The sequence below is a fragment of the Carya illinoinensis genome, chromosome 3 (assembly GCF_018687715.1).
Source record: "Carya illinoinensis cultivar Pawnee chromosome 3, C.illinoinensisPawnee_v1, whole genome shotgun sequence".
NCBI classification, from domain to species: domain Eukaryota; kingdom Viridiplantae; phylum Streptophyta; class Magnoliopsida; order Fagales; family Juglandaceae; genus Carya; species Carya illinoinensis.
The window spans coordinates 53760878-53782087 of NC_056754.1; the positions used below are offsets into that span (position 1 = coordinate 53760878).

The window sequence follows — 21210 nt, forward strand, 5'->3', positions numbered from 1 at the left end:
TTATTGCAGTATAAGATATTGCTTGAAAATTTGTTCATATTTATTTTTATGGAACTACTTTGCTTTTGTGTTTACAACTGGCCTAAGTAATTCCCAAAAATTTCATTTTACTAAAAACAAAAAGAGGACCAATAAAAAAAAAAAAAACTTTTAACAGAACATAATGTTGTATTTTGCTTTAACGTTTCCTGCTGGCAGTATTTTGTTTGAAAAATAAAAGGCATGGTCCTTCCTTTAATGAAAATTGTTACATATACAAAAAAAAATTATATAAAATAAATCTACAAACTGATGTTATTTTATAAAATCTGTTAAATCTACTTTATAATAAAAATAACTTTATAATTTAACGTATCACATTAAGTCTGATTTTACTTTTATATTATCTCTTTTTGTGGCACAACTTCTGTTGGTGAGGCACAAACTAAACAGAACAACTATTAAACACAATGCCCAGAAAATAAATATTTGAGCTTCTTTTGTTTTTTACCCAACAACTTGTATTTTTGATAGCTGCCTGATAGAAAGATATATAATATATGTCCCACGAATGATGGGACAAACGGATCGCCAGCCTCTTCCCCTTATCTTAGGGCTATTCCATGTGGACAGAATGTCACCATTAGAAAGAGAAATGCAAGGGAATTTATTTGATTTGCTTAAATATCCTCCATTTTTTTATATTTCCATATCATGCTCAACCCATTTCAACCATTCTGAATTGAGGGTTTCTTGGGGTGGTTCAATCAATTCATATTTACATGCAGAAATCTCATCAATGTTGTGTCTCAGGCATCAAATCTTGCCCACCCAGCATTATTGTGATGGCTCCTCTCCAACTTTCATTTCTAGTAATTTTGATATCAATCAAATGCTTCCAAACTATGCGTGAGAGAACATAATAGAAAGCTCCAAGTCCAAAGATTTCAATCTCTTTGGATTTGACAGAAAGCAGACTTGACCCAAAAATGAAAAAATAGAAATCTCAACATTCCATATATGGTGGCACCAGGGCCCCACTACCAAGTGGGTAATATGTGTCTAATATTTGTCAACATAACACTTGTTAGTGTTTAGATTGTTTTATTCCTCCATATTCTTAACCCAAAATGCCATGTAAAACAAATTAATGGTCCGTTCGGGAATATAAATTTTTTTAAGATATTTTTAACTATTCTTAAATTTAAATTTTTTTCCTTTTATTTTTTAAAATCTAATAAAATATCTTAACTCAAATTATTTTACTATTATTTACAGATATTCTAAAATATTTTTCATATTCAAATAAACCCTAAAATAGAGGCGGTCTATTACATGAAAGAAAATTAAATAAATTTTTTACCCTCAATAACCAGCATATTATTTCTAATTTGCATCACAAACTATCAAAATTTGACACATTATATCCTCAAATATCAACAACATACTTCCATAATTCCCACTATCAAAATAGATTTAAAGAAAAGGTGATGTGGCACATTCTGAATCATTGGATTTTAAGATAGAATGCAGGTTGAAAGTTTATGGCAGCTTGAGTGTGCAATGTATTGCACATTTGGTAGCTTGGGATTTAAATATTAATGGAGAGACAAGGGTTTTAATAGGCTCATCTCAACCCATTGAAACTTAAAACCATGTCAGTTTTGCTTTGAGTGTGTTTTAGCACTATGGATGAGAAGATATGTGACATATTGTTAGGTTTGTGGAGCCTAGTTTCATAAGTTGAGAAAACGTCAAAAAAAAAAAATTTTGCTCAACGTTTTCCTTGTCGAACAAAATTTAGGTAGATAGTTTGCTCAAGTCTTGCTCAATAGGTCACTTGAGCGAATATCAGACAAAGGGTTCGCTCAAGGCTCGCTTAACGGGTCGTTCGAGCGAATAATCCAAAATTTATTTTTCTAGGGTTTTTGCCGCATGCCTATATATATGTAATTATATGTTTTGAAATTAATGTTAAGCAATGTGAAACAGAAAAAGAGAGAAAGGGAGAGACATTGTATTGCTCCACAGTGTATTCCTACTTGTATTTGAATAAAATCTTCTATAACGTTGTGGATGTAGGCATATTGTTGAACTACATAAATCTTGTATCGTGTGATTATTTATTTTTCTCGTTGCATGTTACTTATCTATAGCATCGTTAGTAAGAACTTGGTGGGTACTTTTCCCAACAACTGGTATCAAGAGTCAAGGCTCAAGTCTGAAGAGATAATGATGATAGGAGATGAAATGAAGGTTAGAATCGGGAAGTTTGACAACATAGAATTCGAGTACTAAAGGATGTAGATAAAGGAACTATGAGAAGAGACTGCATCTTCTATTGTTGGGGGAAAAGATGGACGATATGGAGGATATTGATTGGAACTTATTAGATCGACAGGTCTAGGGGGTTATACGGCTCACACTGTCGAGATCAGTTGCACATAATGATATCAAGGAGAAGACCATAGTGAATGTTATGGTGGCTTTGTCAACTATGTATGAAAAGTCGTAGGCGAATAAGAATGTTCATCTAATGAAGAAATTGGTCAACCTTAAGATGGTAAAATGTACGTCTATTGCCTAATATCTAAATGATTTTAAACACTATCACAAACCAGTTATCGTTTGTCAAAATTGAGTTTGATGAAGAGATTCAGGCATTGATAATTTGATCCTGCTAGTGTCATTATTGAATAGTTGGGAGGCCATGAGAATGGTTATAAATAATTTGTCGGCAAGATGAAGTTGAAACATGACAACATCTGAGACCTGATTCTTGTTATGAAGGTGCGTAGAAGAGATCTGATTAAATCTCTGGTTCGAGTTCTGCCCTTAACATTGACACTCGGGGCAGGGGACATAACAGGTCAAAATCCAAGAACATAAGCAAGAGCAAGTCAAGATATGGACAACATATCTCTTGTTGAAATTGTGGCAAAATAGGCCACATCAAAAGGGATTGCCAGAATCTGAATAAGACTGAGGATGACATTGTGACTATAGTAACTAAAGAAATACAAAATGCTTTATTTCTTGTAGTGCACAATCCAGTTGACGTTTGAATGTTGGACTTAAGGACTTTGTTCCATTCACTTTACACCAAGAGATCACGCAAAACTATGTTGCTAGTGATTTTAGTAAGGTGCACATGGCTAATGGAGAAGCACTGGATGTAGTGTGAGTAAGAGATGTGCGCATCACACTCCCAAACAAGAGTGTGTGGACTTTGCAGAAAGTCAAACACACTCCCAAGTTTAAGAAAAACACAATCTCTATGGGACAGCTCGATGATAGTTGTCATTCAATAGTCTTTTCGGGAGGTGCGTGAAAGGTCACGAAGGGTTCGATGGTCTTGGCTCGTGGTTAGAAAACATATGCACTATATTTGACATCCAGATTTAGTGATGTGCCTGATAATACAGAATTGTGACACAGCAGGCTTGATTACATGAATCAGGAGGGGAACACACTTTTGAATGTGAGGTTAGGGAAGTAAAATGAGGTTAATTTTGCAGTTCGTCATAAATCTGAAAGCCTAGGGAAGGTTTATGAGATCATGATATAGACCATAGGTGTGAGAGACGAGGATAACGCGTCTGGTGATCTAGAGTCATCTACACCTACATTTGCTACTCGCATGGATGCCCAGATGATCAAACCTTCGCAATATTCACCTATCTTGAACTATATCCTACTGACTAAAGGTGGTGAACCACGGAACTACGATAAAATCTTGTGAGATAGGAGATCAAGTAAGTGGGAGTTAGCTACAAAGAAGTTGACTGGACTTTCTGGTATGAAGCAAATATTGCACAAAAAGGTGAGCATGTCGGCTAAAGACTGGGTAGGATGGCAGCAGTAGGAGGGATCAATCACTCAAGTCAAAGAACGGGGTCTCAACGATTGGTTCTTTGATGTGTGCCAGGGTTAGTACGAGATCAGGTATTCCTAATGCAATAGGAGTTTAGAATTGCCCTGCATATGTGTTGCCTATGGGCACTAAATGTGAGGAACTAAATCGTACACAATTTCAGTTTGTCTTCTAACTTGAAGACAAGAGCTGTGAGTTGCAAAGTGTGAAGGTCTTGTGTTGGAGATAGTGGTTGATGCTTGTGGTTGAACTAGTCTCCAAGTGGAAGATTGTTGGGTTTGTGGAGGATGGTTTTTTGAGTTGAAAAAACACCAAACAAAAAGTGCACTCGACGTTCATGGGATAGGGCTCTCAACAGAGAGTTTGCTTGAGTCTCACTCAATAGGTCACTTGAGCAAATATTGGACAAAGAGTTCACTCGAGGCTTAATTGATAGGTCACTCAAGCAAATAACCCAAAATATGTTTTTCTAGGATTTCTCCCACATGCCTATAGTTGTGTAGTTATGTGTTTTGAAATTAGTGTTGAGCAACGTGAAACATAAAGAAAAAGAGAGGCAACCCTTGTGTGTGTGTGTGTGAGAGAGAGAGAGAGAGTGAGGGAGAGACATATTACTCAACAATGCAATCCTACTTGTCTCGGAATAAAATCTATTACAACTTTGTAAATATAGACACGTTGCCGAATCACGTAAATTTGTCTCATGTGATTGTTTATTTTTCTTATTACATGTTACTTATCAATAGCATCGTTGGTGAGAACTTGGTGGGAGTTTTTCCGAACATAGATTGCCAATGTTGTTATCAAGTAAAGTTTAAGCATCTTATATCATTTTCGATCTTTATCTCTTTGCTATGTGGAATCATAATGACCTCATGCTTATTGGAATAAAAATAACTACATTAATCGTAAGATCTAATTTATAGAAAGTGACACCTATAGTAGGTCATAGATCCCTGAGTTTGCTATAGATGTATGACCAAAAGCACAATGTAATGAGGTGTAAACAAATCAAGTTCAAGTGAATGGTTAAATTTCATTTGTCTTATTCTTATCTAACATGAGTTAAGTTGAGTACATCACCCAATTACATTTCATATTCTCAAGTTGCTCATTTATTCGTTAAACGAGTTTGAACTTATTTGCAAGCTACTTAATTTTGACGAAATAAATTACTTATATTTATGTTATAACTTTATTTACAAACTTTTATGAATCAACTTTGAGCATTTGTAATATCTTTATATAATTTGTATGTGTGCATATATAAATTATATATTGTAATTTCCATCCAAACTATGTCATTACCAACAAATAAACCATTCTTTGCTAAGCTATGTGCAACTACATTCTTCTCTCTATATATAAATTGTAAGCACCACCCTCGATAGGCCTCTATTACAGACCTCAGGTCCCCTACCAGCTATCCCCTCTATGAAACGTTCTTTGATCTTGCATTCATTGCATCCACCACCACTTTAGTGTCCCCCTCAAAATAGATATTAGTAAACCCTAACTCTCTATAAAACTCCACTGCTCTCCATAAGGCATGGCATTCAGCAACAAAAGGGGAATTCACAAAGGTTTTCTATGCACTCAAGGATGCTAAAACATCCCCTCTAGAGTCTCTGATCATCGCACCCATGCCCATCTTTTGAGCTTGGAGGTCTAAAGCAGCATCGAAGTTTACTTTTCCTGAATTCTCATCAGGTACTTTCCATATAATCCTCTGCAATGCATGTTTAACTCCTCTCCCTTTGTGTCATTCTTTCCTATTTACTTCATAGAAATCACTCAAGCCAACTAATGCTCTTTGAACCACACTAGTTGGACTTGAGAAGTTATTCTCAAAGACCACTGATGTAACCACTTTTTCAACCTCTTTTTTTCCTAGCTCACTAAGGAACCTTAACCATAGTGCTTCAAAATCTTCTATGCATGAGTTCCACTTTCGCACTGGACTTTATTTTGCTGTCCATACATTCGAGAAAGCTAAATAATTCCATAGTAAATGGCCAACCGTTTCCTCTCGCTGTTGGCATATGGGACATATAGCCTCTTTTAGCACCTTTCTCCTTTTTAGATTCTCCTTTGTATGAAGAATGTTATTTAAGGCCCTCCATACCTTGTGCTTCCATCCTCCTAGAACATTTAAGGCCCACAACTTCTTCCATTTATCTTCTCCATCCCTAACAATAGAGGATTGCCCATTCACATCTTTGCTTTTTTGATTTTTTGCGTGGTAGGTGCTTCTAACAAAAAATTTTCCATCTCTTGACAGCCCCCAAAGTTATTTGTCATCTGCCCTAGTTTTACTAGTAGGGATGGTATAAATAGTTTTAGCCTCTTATGGACAGAAAACTTCTCTAATCAGTTCTACTTTCCACTCCCTCTATTCTGCATCAATCAGGTCACAAACTTGAGCATCTGCACTTAGCACTTTGACAGGAGATTGGGCTGAAAAGGTTGTAGCAATGGTAACTACTGATTTTCCCCTATGCTAATCTTCTTTCCATTACTAACCCTCCACCTCTCCCCAATTTTAACCACATCTTTAATTAACCATAAGCTTCTCCAGATATAAGAAGGCATATATCACAACTTTGTATAAGTAAATAAAGCACCCTCTAGATACTTTTCATTATAAATCCTAACTACAAGGGAATTCTCCATTTGCAATAGCCTCCATCCCTGTTTTGCTAGCATGGCACTATTGAAGTTCTCCATGTCTTGAAAGCAAAGACCCTCATTCTCTTTTGCAGCACCCAGTCTCTCCTATTTCCACCAGTGAATGCCTATTTCTTTTTGCCTTGTCTCCACCAAAATCTGGCCATTAAAGCCACCAACTCCTCACAAAGCTTCCTAGGAATCCTAAACACACTCATAGAGTATGTAGAGATTGCTTGTATGACTGTCTTAATCATGATTTCTTTTCCAACTTTTGACAAAAATACGTTTTTCCAGTTCTGGATCTTTTGCCACACCATCTCTTTAATAAACAGGAAAGTGCTATGCGTACTTCTTCCCACAACTACTGGTACTCCCAGATACTTTTCATAGTTGTTATAGCCAGTGGCCCCAATCTCCCCAGTGATTAGATTTTTCACTGGAACCTTTGTATCACAGTTGAAAAAAATGGCAGTTTTCTACTTGTTAATAGTTTGACCTGAAGCCAACTCATAGCGGCATAAGATTCCATCTATTCTCCTCCATTCTCCAGGCTGAGCCCTACAAAACACCACACAATCATCTGCAAAGATAAGGTGTTTAATTTTAATACCACCTTTGGCCACACCTTTAATCTTCCACCCTTCCTCAACTTTGTTTAATAATTGGTTTAAGCCATCAGCATAGATAAGGAAGAGATAAGGGGACATGTGGTCCCCTTGTCGAATTCCTCTAGTTGGATTTATAACCCTACCTGAGTGTCTATTGACTAGCACAGAGTAACTAACAGAGCTCACACATTCTATTATCAAATTGGTTATCTTCTCCCCAAACCCAATCTTTAACAGCATAGACTTTAGGTAAGCCCACCCAAACCTATCATAGGCCTTGGCCATGTCAAGTTTGATTACCATACTCCCCACTTCTCCTTTCTAATTTATCTCCATGAAGTGCAATAGTTTATAGGTAATTATTATGTTATCAAAAATTAACCTCACTGGGATGAATGCACTCTGATTGTGAAAATGCATCCATCCAAAGCCTCTTTGATTCTATTGGCTAGCACCTTTGATATCAACTTATATATATCACGTTACATATACTTATGAATCTAAAGTCCTTAACAAATTGAGGAGCATTCACCTTAAGAATTAGAGCTAAAAAGTGTGGTTCATCTTCTTGCATAAACCTCCCCCATTAAGAAAACCCAAAACTGCTTCACAAGTATCCTTCCCAACCAGCTCGCAATGGTTCTTGTAGAAACCCACCCCAAAACCATCTGAACCAGGTGATTTAAGGGCAAACATTTGCTTCAAGTCTCTCTCAACCTCATCTGGTAAGAAAACTCTCTCCATATTCCTCTTCATATCTTCACTTATTTTCACCCATACATTCTGGACACATCTAGCTATTTGTCTTTCAGCAGGGTTGAAAGATGTAAAAAGCTCATCGTAATAGACACTAAATGTAGTTTCTAGCTTCTCCTTACCCACCACCCATCTTCCCTCAACATCTTGGATTTTCTTAACAGCATTTTTCCTCTTTCTTTGATTTGCATAGGTATGAAAATACCTGTTATTTCTATCCCCTTACCTTAACTAGTGTTTTTTTGCACGTATCTTCCATTTCAAATTCTCTTGTTCAAGCAACAACTCAAGTTCCCTGCTTTTCTCTTTTATCTCATCTAAAGGACAAGGACCCTCAAATTTTTGTAGTCTTTAACTGTTCAGATTTTTCCTTTATAAACAGCTTCCTCTCTCTGACAACATTCCTACTCCATTGACTCAAAACTCCTCTACAACCTGCCAGCAAATATTGAATGACAGCCTGAAGCCTCCCCTGCCTTCTTTCTCTACCCCATTCATCTTGTACTAATTCTTTACACCCTTCCATTAGATCCCAACTGATGTCATATCTGAACTACCTACCCTCTCGAATCCCTATTCTATTATTTCCAACACAACAGTTTAACAACAGTGGACAATAGTTTGAACACAAAGCCATCTAAACCTCCACCTTCACTTATGTATACTTACTCAACCATGTATGGTTGGCCACAGCACGATCAAGCCTTTCTCTAATAAATGTGCCATCTTCATGTCCCTTACACCAAGCATACTTGTCTCCCACCCAACCAAGATTAGTTAGGCTACAATTCTCCAGCAGTCTTCTAAACTCATCCATTTGCTCATCTTCTAAGTAGCCCCCCTCATTTCTCACTTAGACACACTATCTTATTAAAATCCTCCACTACACACCAACCTTTATTGCTCTCAAGTTTAAAAGAAGACAACAACTCTTAAAAACCCCTTCTTTTATTGGAGTCGGGATATCCATATTTATAAAGAGTTAAACGGCATGTATCATGTTAGCAACATCATATTTTCTTATCCTTTTAAAATGGTTTATATTCTCATTGTAAAGTTAAAAATAATACTATAAGAAGTAATAACTACAAAATTATATCAGTTTATACAAGCTTATACAAAGCGATTCAAGTTTTATAAGAGTTATATCACTTGATAATTTTTATTAATAAACAACTTATTTAACAAATAAATCAAGCTAGAGTCAAGTTTGGTCGAATTGATCGTGATTAGCGTATCGAGTATTAGGTCTCATGATTTGGAAAGTGAGGTGAAATGAAACTGTAAATAATAATGAAATGGTTTGTGAATAGTTGTGAATTATTTGAATTAAGATGTTTTATTATGTTTTGAGAAATGAGAGAGAAAATCTTAAATAAAAATATTATAAAATTAAAAAATTGTTAGAATATAACTTTTAATACTATTTTTGTTTTAAAATTTTAAAAAGTAGTATTATTTTTTGTGTTATGTTTAGAAATTCTGAAAAATTGTAATGATTAGATGAAAAAGTTTAAGATTTAAAATTGAAAAGTGTATATATTTTAATGATTTTTAGAAAGAAAATTATGAAAAATTTGGAAATAAGATGAGATCATCTTACTTCCCAAACCCGTCTTGATCCTAAATAGCTTTTAGAGTATTAATCTTATTCATTTACGGCGCTAATGTCAAGGTATGATACAACCAAACAAAACAACGAGATTTTCCATAGTACCTCCTCAATTTTAAAATATAAACTGCACTGTGAAGAATTTGTGGTTCATAGTTCATACACACAAATAATATCATTCTCGATTACTTGTAAAGCCATCTAAATGAATACTCAGCCATAGATTTACAACATGCACAACTAGAATAAACACAAAACAAAAGAATAGCTAATTATGCAATCACAAAAAAAAATAATGAAACTGTGAAAGAAGATTGACAGCACTTAGGCAGGAATAGGCACTGGTGGCTCCACCGGTGTTCTCAAAATCCAGTAAATCATGGTGCCAGACATTGTAATAATTAGGGCTTCCTGGATCCACCCAACTAGACGGAGCAGCCTTCGTTCTTCTATTGCAAGTCTATGGGAAATCAGCTGTGACATCTCAATCAATAGAATAAAAATCATGGAACCAATAAAAAGCATTAAGATCAAAAGTGCCCTCTTCTCCTGGTTCATGGGTTCATTGTGGATGGAAACATAAAAGATTTCTGAAATGAAGATGGAAAATCCGACAAGGAGCTTGATATTTGGAATGAAACTGACCCTTCTTCGAACTGGTCTGCATATAAAACAACATTAAAATTTTAGTGATACATTGGTTCGTACACAAAACCTCATGCACATATGAAAAGAAATTGTGAAATAACTAAAGCCAGACAAGACCAAGTGTTCCATTGCAATCTTAAACACCAGACTAACTATCGCATTAGGACATGATTAATTTGTTTGTTTTACAAATAATTTTGTGTTAATCTTATGGGGACATAAAGCACTTGAAAAGAATGAAGAAAACAAACCTGGGATGCCTCAAAGTGAGAATGATAACATCTCCATGCATGGGACCAGAGATCTGTCATTTTAGGAACTAATATATCTTAGAAATAAAATCCTCACAATAAAGGACAGATATCAACTAAGCCACTTATTTGGTTTTCATTCATACAAACAGAGGATTGCACAAATTGATCCGCTCAGAGGAAAAGCAATGCCTCTAAACCCTCGTGATTTAAGAAACCCCTATAAAGTCAAAATGTTAAGCTCCATTTTCAATGATGCATAGTAGTGAATTTTTGAACAAAAATATGTATTGACTTTAAACAATGTTTTACAAAAAGAAAACACCAAATTAATATTTTGTTTTCTTTATCGGAGGATCGCGCACAAATGGTCATGGTTAAGTACTGCCAAGAAATTCAGCATTCATCAACTGGGTTGACAGATGCAATATCTAAAGTTCAAATCTATCCAGGAGTCCCATACAGATCCAACAAAAGCTGTCAACAAGCATATTGCTCTCACTAATAAATGAATCTCCATGAAGGCGAACTCCATTCTGTATACACCAAGATAAATGTGGCCTTACGGAAATTATACTTGGTCAAAACATATGACTGCTATGGTATTTAATCATGCACAGTGGGGATCAGTAAGTTCCAAGAATAAACTACTAACATATTTATTTCATACCAACGAGATTGGAGAAAAGAAGAGAGAAAAACTTTAAAAATCAATTAAAAATGCATATGATAAAAGCCATGTATTAGAGAGATTGAGCAGACAAAAGAAGCATCTTAAAAACCTAGCACTGGTGTTGGTAAGAGCAATACACATAAGAGTAATATAATCATTCCATATAAATATCCCATGAAAACACACCATCATTGTTCAAGATTGTAAAAGATGTCTGGTTAGAATCAGCAAACAGTGAGATGAAAATAGAGATTGATGAAAAAATGGCCGATATAGCATATGAAAAGATACTGAAACAGGAGGACAAAGAACATGAAAGACATTATAGTTTTACATATTTCATTCTGCATGCTAATACCAAGGAAGAATGTGGATAGGGTCAGAATGGTTGAAGTGTGACCTTATTATCTATGCGTTGATCATTGTTCTAACGTTATGAGTCTTGAGTTTAAAATGCAAGGAGCTGAGTCATATGCTGGTTCAGTTATAACAACACCTAACACGCACCTAACCAACATAAGGTCCTTTTTTGTTCAAAGTAAATCCATTATAAAGATGCCTAGGAGGCACCAGCCAACTACACAATAGTACACAAGGGTAGACACAAATCAAAGTGCATAATCTATAGCATAGATGATATTGATTTAGTAGTTAGTTACACTGTGCAAGCTTGGAGCAATTATCTGACAACTATTTTCTGTTCTTAAAATAAATAAAACAGAGAGAAGAAAAAAGAAAAAAGATTGAGATTTTTACACAGCTAGATGTCTTCTGTTTCCATTTGAAAGAACTTTCTTTGCGAGTTTCTTTTCTTTTCTTTTTCTGAAAACATTTTTTAAAATCTATTTTTTAACCACAACCAATACTCTTAACTAATTAATGGTGCCTTACTTTCAACTCAAAGATAACCAGATTTCCAAAACATAAGTTATCCTTTCCCAACTAGGAAGCATGGTCGATTGTATTGTATGTAACTATATGGGCTACATCAAAGCTCATGATCTATCTAAAAGATGAACCCTTAAACACAGCTATGGGGTGGGGGAAAATGAACAAGCATTAACTCCGTGTACATGCCTAAAATCCAGATATAAAGATCCTGAACTACCACTCAACTATATGTTTTTAGAAACCAAGTATAGAACAAAAACATCAAGATAAAGAATGTGAAAAAAATGAAATTGTTAAAAACGGATGGAGAGAAGAATCAAACAGTTTTAGATATTTTAATAGCAGTGAACAAGTCATAAAATAAATAAATAAAATAAAATAAAAATTAAAACCTAACTAGTTGAAGTGGCATTGAAATATCAAGAAATTCAGAAGAACTGAAAGAAGAGCTCCATTGTCTTTAATAATTTAAAGAAATTGAAGTAGAGCACAGACCTGAAGAATCATGTTGGCTAGATCCATTGCTTTGAGAAGGTTTATGACTTCGTATCTAAATTTAATCAGTGAAAGGTTTAGAAAGATCCTTCAACACAAAACGGGAGAGAGAGAGAGAGAGAGAGAGAGAGAGAGAGAGAGAGAGAGTAAAAAGTTTCCGAACTTGTCCAGAGCAGTCATCCAAATCATCGATATAGCAAATATTTGAGTTCTAGGGGTGTCACAACATGGTCAAATTAAAAGAAAAAATTACTAAAAAGTAAAAATTACTAGTGAAGTCTCTTGGTTTTAAATCCTTAAATGCAAATGAAACCATATGATTTTTCAGCATATGTCTCTTCCATACCAACTCAAATGCATAAATTCTGGTCCACAACCCATCCCTGAATTTGAACCAAATTCAGCATTTAAAGGTTTTCCAAGCTATGAAATTGATTTCAGGGCAAGAAACTAACCAACCTTCCAAGTACATCACAAGTATGCAATTGGATTGAAGCACTAAAGTGATGCCAGGTTGAAATCAACAGTAGAATTCTAGGTTTTAGATCTACACGTTAACTGAATCAAATGCTGTCAACCAAATATCTACTACCTTGTGACAGACAGCAAAAGTGAGAGAATATCACTTGAATGACATTTGAAAGCAGAAGAGGAATTCACCAATCACTTTAGCATATATGAAATCACATCTCTAATGGTCAACTGGGAGATATATACACAGAAACTTAACATTTGACAGCTACCACTTTCATGTATACAGCAATAACTTGTTTTGATAAGCATGTATACAGCAATAACATCCTTGCGACTTCAAAATTAAGTCAATTAATCAGCAGCTAGCAAGCTCCATGACAGTGTATAGATAAATCACGCCTCATGACAGAGAGACACCAACCAATCAATGAACAACACAATTCAAACTTCTCAACTTGCCTCTTTTGCCTCATGCATCCTATCTGAGCAACCTAGCCTGTCCCACTGGCGTCTCACAATAGTCTCCTGCTGGTAATTACATCATCCAGCAACCTTTTCCACTCAGCTGGCATCTCACTAGTTCACCACTTGCTTGCTACAATGTCAACCCATTCGGCAACCTTACCTCACTCTGCCAAAATCTCATTAGTTTCTCCAGAGTATGCTCTTCATGGAGATCATAAACTTGCCAATGTCCCCATAACAGACCTCCACCAACATTTGGTGCTTTTGTGTCGGCTATCGACCAAGAATATTTCGTTTGATGTTGTTGCTATTCGAAGGATGCAGTTCCTTTATCTTAATTCCCTTGTACTCCAATCTAAATCCCATCAAAATTAAATATATTAAATAGCATTTTAATTCACAATCCTAATTGGTGAAATTATAAAGCCTCCGGTAAGAACTCCCTCTCCTTCTCCACACAATCCTCTCCTAAATTCACACCATACTAAAACACAATCTTTCAACCTTACAAGATGGGTTTTAGTCAATTAGTTCAAAATTCCCATTTCCCAGATGCTATCAGTCATGTCCTAGTATTCCATAACGTCCGGCGACCAAATACGATAGCAAATTTTGACAAAACACTTATACACAGTAGTTTTCGGATTTCACTAGCACAAGACAACGTTTCCAAAAAACTCAAAGCGAGCAAAGCAATCCCAACTTTGATCGAGAAGAAACGAAGCAATTCAAATAATCACTACACAGCTGCCCACTTTAAGAACATACACTTACATACATCCACACATACACATATACATACAATATATATTTATATACATATGGGGTTTTCACCTGCAAATGATTTTGTTCATCTTCTGCTGGTTCTTCTGATCCATTTCCTTTGCCCGTACAGAGTCGTAAACGGCTTCCATTGTTCGTGTTGCGAGAGAGAGAGAGAGAGAGAGAGAGAGAGAGAGAGGTGGCTAAACACAGAAATCCGATTTTACCCTTATTTTAGGGGCAGTACAGAGCCATTGCTGACGGTGAAATAGTTAATTGTAATTTCAATACTTGAATTGACCCGAGTATCGTTTTTTGTTCATACATACGTGCATGGCCATATGGGCCATTTCAAATCCATCCTATACCCAAAAATCACCACATCATAGCCCCTGTGGTTGTAATCAGTTGCAGTTTGAGCTAGCCCAAGAAGACATGCTTACATATTTTTTTACCCAATACCACACTAACAAAGGTCCACTATGATCAACAAAAGCCAACCAAAAAACTCGTACACCCATACCTTATGTTAAAAGAAAATGATAAATTTACGTACAACTATGAATAAAATAATATTATTTTAAATTTTATTTTAATTTTTTCTATGATTTGATGTGTTTAAATATAATAAAAAATATTATTATATTTAAAATTGTATATAAATTGTGAATGAGTTGTTGGTGTATCATTATCCATGTTAAAAATTATAAGAGTGACCAGGATCTTTTTTTTTTTAATTTTTGTCTTAACTTAAGAATATCGAATAGGAGAGAGGTTGTCAAAGACGTGACATAAATCTCGAGTGACCGAGATCTTTTTAAGTTTTGTCAACTCAAAAATATCAAGTGTGAGAGAGAGATTGTCAAAGACTTGTAACTTGATTGGCATAATCTCTAACTTCCAAAATAAAGGATTGGAGTTCAAAACCTCCATCCTCTAAATGTATTAAAAAAAAAAAAAAAGTGAGAGATAAACATATAATATGGAGCTTATAACTTTTATTGTTCATTTAATATTGTTCAAAATATTTATATTGATAACAATAATTATTATAGAGCCCACTTTATATACATTTCTTCCCCACACAAGGCCATCTAATCCCGACAAAAACTTAAGAGGATCTATTCCAGATAAGAGTTTGGACAACCTCCGAGATCATGTTGCACCCATGTATTCAAATTCAAAATAGGCTATAGGAAGAGCTGGCTTATATTTTACTCTTTTCCCTTGTTGGTAATATTGCCCACATTCACCTGTACATTTAGGCATAGTTTGGATTGCAAAATGGTCTAATTTCATCTCATCGCATCTTAACATTTAAATACTACAAACATAAATAATTTTCAACTCAAATCTTCAACTTTTTCATTTAATCATTACCTAATTATTATAATTTTTCAAACTTTCAAACGAAATATAAAAAATAAACCAATTTTCTCAAATTTTAAAATTAAAATAATATTAAAAAGTAATATTTTAATAATATTTTAACTTTATAAGATTTTTATTCAATTTTTTCTTTCTCATTTTCCAAAACCTCATAAAGCATCTTAACTCAAACCATTTAACTACTATTCACAAATCATTTCACTACTATTCATAAGTTTATCATTTCATCTCAACATCCAAACGAAGTCTTATGGTATTTATATATAATTCCTTCTCCTCCAGTTATTTTGGATCATAATTCCTTATCTGCTTGTAGAACTGTCTACTCAAGGTAATTCAAGCATTATGTTTTTTTCATTCATTCTCTAACTTCTCTAGATCTATTTGAGAATACAATTATTCTCAAATTACTTTACTATTATTCACAAACAGCTCATTACTATTTATAAATTATTTTACTACTATTTACAAATAATCTGATAAATCTTTTAACATCCAAACAAGCTCCATTTGGATGCTAAGAGAATCTCTTTCCCTACCTTTCTTGATTTATTGATTTCCTGCATATTGCTAGTATGGGAGTTCAAATTTTATCACATGGGTTTAAAATCCTCATCCTCTATGCAGAGACCTGAAAGATAATATATAGGAGATGTGCCTGCTTTTAATTACAACACTTCCACAAAGACATAATTCAACCTCAAGCTGTCATGATAAGGTTTCTACATGGCATTATAAGTAGCATCACCCGAAGTGGGTTGGAAACTTTCATCCTAAAACTAATAGAATAAAAGCCATGCATGCTAAGGGCTTTGTTCTAACCCTCTAAGAAGGCTTCACATATTTCATTCACAAACACACCCAGAAACTGTCATATAGTCTAGTCAGTTGTTCAGTGTTACAAAATGGGTACCTAAGTACTCATTAATGTGTGTATTGTGAAGGAAAAATATATATATATATATATTAAAAAAAGAAGGCAGATCGAACAAGAGGAAATAAAGAGAGATGAACCTAGGAATCATAAATATTATATCAATACTGCTACAGGTACACGGCGATGCGTACCCGTTGGGGAATCGGCTGATGCCACGTCAGCCGACATATTAAAAAAAAAAAAGAAAAAAAAAAGGGCGGAAATCATTTCCGTTTTAGGAAGATTTGAAACCTATTCTGTTTTCGAAAACCCAGAAGCGGAGATATACTCCAGGAGCGCCGAAACCCATTTTGAGACCACACTAACGTTGTCGTCGTCGTCGTCGCCGTCGCCGTCGATTCCGGAAAGGCACTAGATTTTTCAGGTATTCTGTTTTTAGTTTCAGTTTAATCTTCCTCTTGCAAGCTTCCGGAAACCCATTTCGCAGTGATATTCTGTTTTTAACTTATTTTTTGCATAACTTCCAGAAATCGTGTATTATATAGTGCTGGGGGTGCTGTTCGTGTGGGCAAGAACAATGTGTGTGGGTCTGTTGCAATTCCAAAAGATTTTCCAGTGATGGTTTAGGAAAAGGATTTTCGTGTGGGCAAGAACAATGTAGTGGGTGGGTATGTTGTAAGTTTGTTTGTTTGTTTGGAAGAACAATGTAGGAATGGAAAAATGGAAATCTTTTCAATTTAGACCCCATGCAGGAAATATATGCTGCTGGGGTCTGTAACACGCGTTTTTTGGTTGTGCAACGTGCATCCATGTCTCTGATTATTCACTGTGTTGTAACATGTTATTAAATTAGGCACTTGGAGCGGGGGTGTTGTCTGGGATCAGTGAATGTGTGGTGCATGTGTGGTGCGTTTTCCTGTGGTTTTTGATACAAAATTATGAGGGACCCTTGCCTAAAGTGATGGTGAAATCTGGAAGTAACTCTGTTGGTGCTTTGTGTTTGGACACGAGAGCATTGAGTCTGTTTATAATTTGAAGATAAGCAAGCAAACTAATGAAGTGAAGTCCGAGGGTGAAAAGATAGACTATTGGCTTTAGTAAGTCCGATTTCTGTTAAACTTTATTGGTTTGCCCTCTAATAAGATATTCTCAGTCTTGAATCATTTAGAATCTCATTTTAGAATCTGATTTTAGAATCATTAGAACTTTGAAAACCCTCCTCCTAATGATTAAATTGCTTCAAAAATATTTTCGGAGATGCTATGTGAACTAGCTCGGCAATAATGCAAACAAGAGAAGTGAAGTGATCTTTGTCGTCCATCTTGTAATTGTAATACATACCATATAAGTTATATCAGCATTTTGGTTGAGAATATAACTTATCAAAAAAATGCTAAAGCTCGAGAATATAAAGATTTGTCATTGAACAATTACCATAATAGACCCACAACTGGAGTTACTTTTGCTCTAAAAAATCATGATTACACCTAGGAGAGGAAGTTCGGGAAGTGTGTTCTTTCTTTTTCTTTTTATTTTATTCTTCTATTTTACAAAATCGATCGAAAGAAACTTATAATTTATAAAGCATTTTTTGTAGTGTGATGAAATAAGAGGGACAGTATTGACCTCAACTTCTGTAGTGAATGAGGGTCGTGTTTTTGGCATGGACATGGATAAAATGGCTATACTTGATTTATTGCAGACTCGAGAATCATGGAAAAAGGGGAAGAACACGCAGCTCCGCTAACACCATCTAGCTCAAATCTCCCAACCACGGTGTGTTATATTTTTTTAAAATTTGTATGACAACGTTGGGTTGATATCTATGCATTACAGTACATGAATAACTTGTGTAATAACATGTTAGGACATACCGTCAACTTCTGTAAGCTTCAGAAATTACATGCACAAGGGTGGTTACTATGGGGAACTTTCGACGTGGTCACCTCTAACGCAACAACCAGATGGCTACCAATATCCATGCAATATTCAAGAGGTGATACAATTGTATTGTTGAATTTTTATAAATTTTATGTTTTATTTTTAAGATTAATGTCATGTATGTTTTTAAATATTTAACTTCTTCTTTTTAGCCCAATGATGGTTACCCAACTCCTATAGTGTTTATTGCATCCGCCGTAAGCGAAAGAGGTGATATAGAAGACTTGTCTCCTAATTGGGCTGAAACTGATTGTCCATCTACCTCCGCTAGAGTTGAAGAAAGCAACAAATATATACCCAAGGATTCGATTGAAACTGAGGATGGAATAAACGAGACAGGTCAGTTAGATGATGAGGTTGGTGGTGACACGATTGAGGAGCCCAAGTCGAAGATAGAGTTTAACTCTTTTGAAGAAGTAATGACTTATTACAAGCAGTATGCTAAGAATATTGGATTTGGGGTGATGATAAGAAAAACTGAGAAGGGAGATGATGGGACTGTCAGATATGCCACACTCGACTGTGCTCGTGATGGGAAAGCCCGTAATAGAACGTTGAATGTTGCCAGGCCACGGCCGACAGGCAAAACGGAGTGTAAGTCGAAGATTAATGTCTTAAAGATAGATGGAAAGTATCAGTTGACAACAGTTAATAACATTCATAACCACGGCCTCAGTCCAAAAAAATCTCGTTTCTTTCAATGTAACAGAGAAGTTAGTGACTCTGTAAAAAGAGTCTTAGATACAAATGATCTGGCCGGAATCCGAATGAATAAGAGTTTCGAATCTCTTGTCGTTGGCGCGGGAGGTTTCGAAAACCTACCGTTTTTGGAAAAGGATTGTCGGAATTACATCGATAAGGCAAGACATTTACGACTTGGCGCTGGTGGTGCTGGTGCGCTTCGGGAATATTTTTTACGGATGCAATACAAGAATCCTGGATTCTTTGCGTCGATGGATTTAGATGACGACGGGAGGTTAAAGAATGTCTTCTGGGCAGACCCCGGTAGTAGGGCAGCCTATGAATCTTTCAGTGAGGTGGTTACATTCGACACCACATATCTGACGAATAGATATGGGATGCCATTCGCACCATTTGTTGGTGTAAACCACCACGGCCAGTCAATTCTTCTGGGAGCAGGATTAATATCCTGTGAGGATACGGCAACATTTGTGTGGTTATTCAAGACCTGGTTACAGTGTAGGGATGGTATAGCTCCTAGAACTATTATCACAGATCATGACAGAGCAATGAAGAATGCTATTGCTATTGTCTTTCCACAGAGTCGATATCGATTTTGTTTGTGACATATACTGAAAAAAGTCTCTGAAAACTTTTCCTCCTATTCTGCCTACAAAAGTGGGATGAAAAATGCTTTGATAAAATGTGTGTATGACACTCAAAATGTTGCAGAGTTTGAAAGCTCTTGGGAGCAATTAATCAGCACTTACACGTTGGAGGAGAATGCTTGGCTGAAAAGTTTATACACTGAGCGTGAGCATTGGGTACCGGCATTCTTGAAAGATACTTTTTGGGCGGGGATGAGTACAACGCAGCGGAGCGAGAGCATGAATGCTTTTTTTGATGGTTATGTTCACGCGAAGACAAACTTGAAAGAGTTTGTCGACCAGTTTGACAACGCATTGAAGAAGAAAATTGAGAATGAAAATAACGCTGACTTTCACTCATTTAGCGTGACCATTCCCTGTATATCTAGATCTCCGATCGAAAAGAAGTTTCAAGAATTATACACGAATGCAAAATTCAGGGAAGTCCAGCAAGAACTACAATGTCTAATAGATTTGGCTCCAGAATTACTTAAGAGAGATGGTGGTGTCAAGACGTATCTTGTTGAGGATGAAGCTCAGTAAGCAGATGCTAACAGATATTATACTCTGTTGAATATATGTTATAAGATAATTACTCACGCTGCGGGTTCAAAAAAACATGCTGAGGATGCTACACAGAAGTTGTATTCAATGATTGCGTTATATAGTGACAACCAAGAACCTCCATCAAGAACATGCACGGGTTCCAATGTTGTTCCTTCGATACCGGATGTTTCTACATGTGTGGGTTCAGATAAAGTACTCAGTCCGCTGATAGTAAGAGGGAAAGGCAGACCACCATCTCTGAGGAGAGCATCGACCATGGAAAAAGAGATAAGGAAAGTTAAGGCGAAGGCCAAGAATGCAACAGTCAAGGGAAAACGTAAACAGGTACTTCACTATGGATTCGCACAAATAAATATACTTCTTTATTTGGTTTTATAAGTTATTAATGCATTGTTTCTACATGTGTTATGTTACTTGTTTTATTTTAGAGAGATGGAGGAGATACACCATTGCCGGACACTTGCAGGAATTTATTTGGACCGTCAGATAAAGATATTTGTGATGTTGGATTGTCGCAGGTATATGAGCTTGTAAATCAACCTACCGTTTAATGTGCTAGGTTATTTGATAAAAATCAGACTTGGGCCTCCAATTTCTAAACGTTTGTTATACTGTTTTTGACCAGCTTGTTGAAGACAGCTCAATTCTTGAAAAATGTCAAACCCAGCGCCAAGAATCAATGATCGGGAGTCAAGAAATGGTAAAAATTCAATCTTTTATTTGTCAAGACGTAATATTGATGTAATATGGTTACTTAAGACCCGACAACACATATTACTCCTTGCATGTGTTCTTTGGGTTGGATGGATCACAACCGGTGGATGGTGGGTGATGCATTATGATATTATTGGTAACACAATTAGTTGGTACTTAGCATGCTTCTAACCACTTGAAAGAGTTTGAATAGGTTTAATATACATGTACTTGGGAAATTGACATATGAAATGAAG

General features: G+C 35.7%; 1 protein-coding gene across 1 annotated transcript; it reads right to left on the minus strand.

The window, feature by feature from the left end:
• Window positions 1-9591: 9591 nt before the first annotated feature.
• Window positions 9592-14390, minus strand: LOC122305322. Its single transcript, XM_043117742.1, has 4 exons — window positions 14231-14390; window positions 12458-12512; window positions 10399-10451; window positions 9592-10160 (listed from the first exon to the last, which is right to left on the minus strand). Exons 1-4 carry the CDS (start codon window positions 14308-14310, stop codon window positions 9824-9826), a joined length of 525 nt encoding a protein of 174 aa, XP_042973676.1. The 5' UTR covers window positions 14311-14390; the 3' UTR covers window positions 9592-9823.
• Between the last annotated feature and the right edge of the window lie 6820 nt (window positions 14391-21210).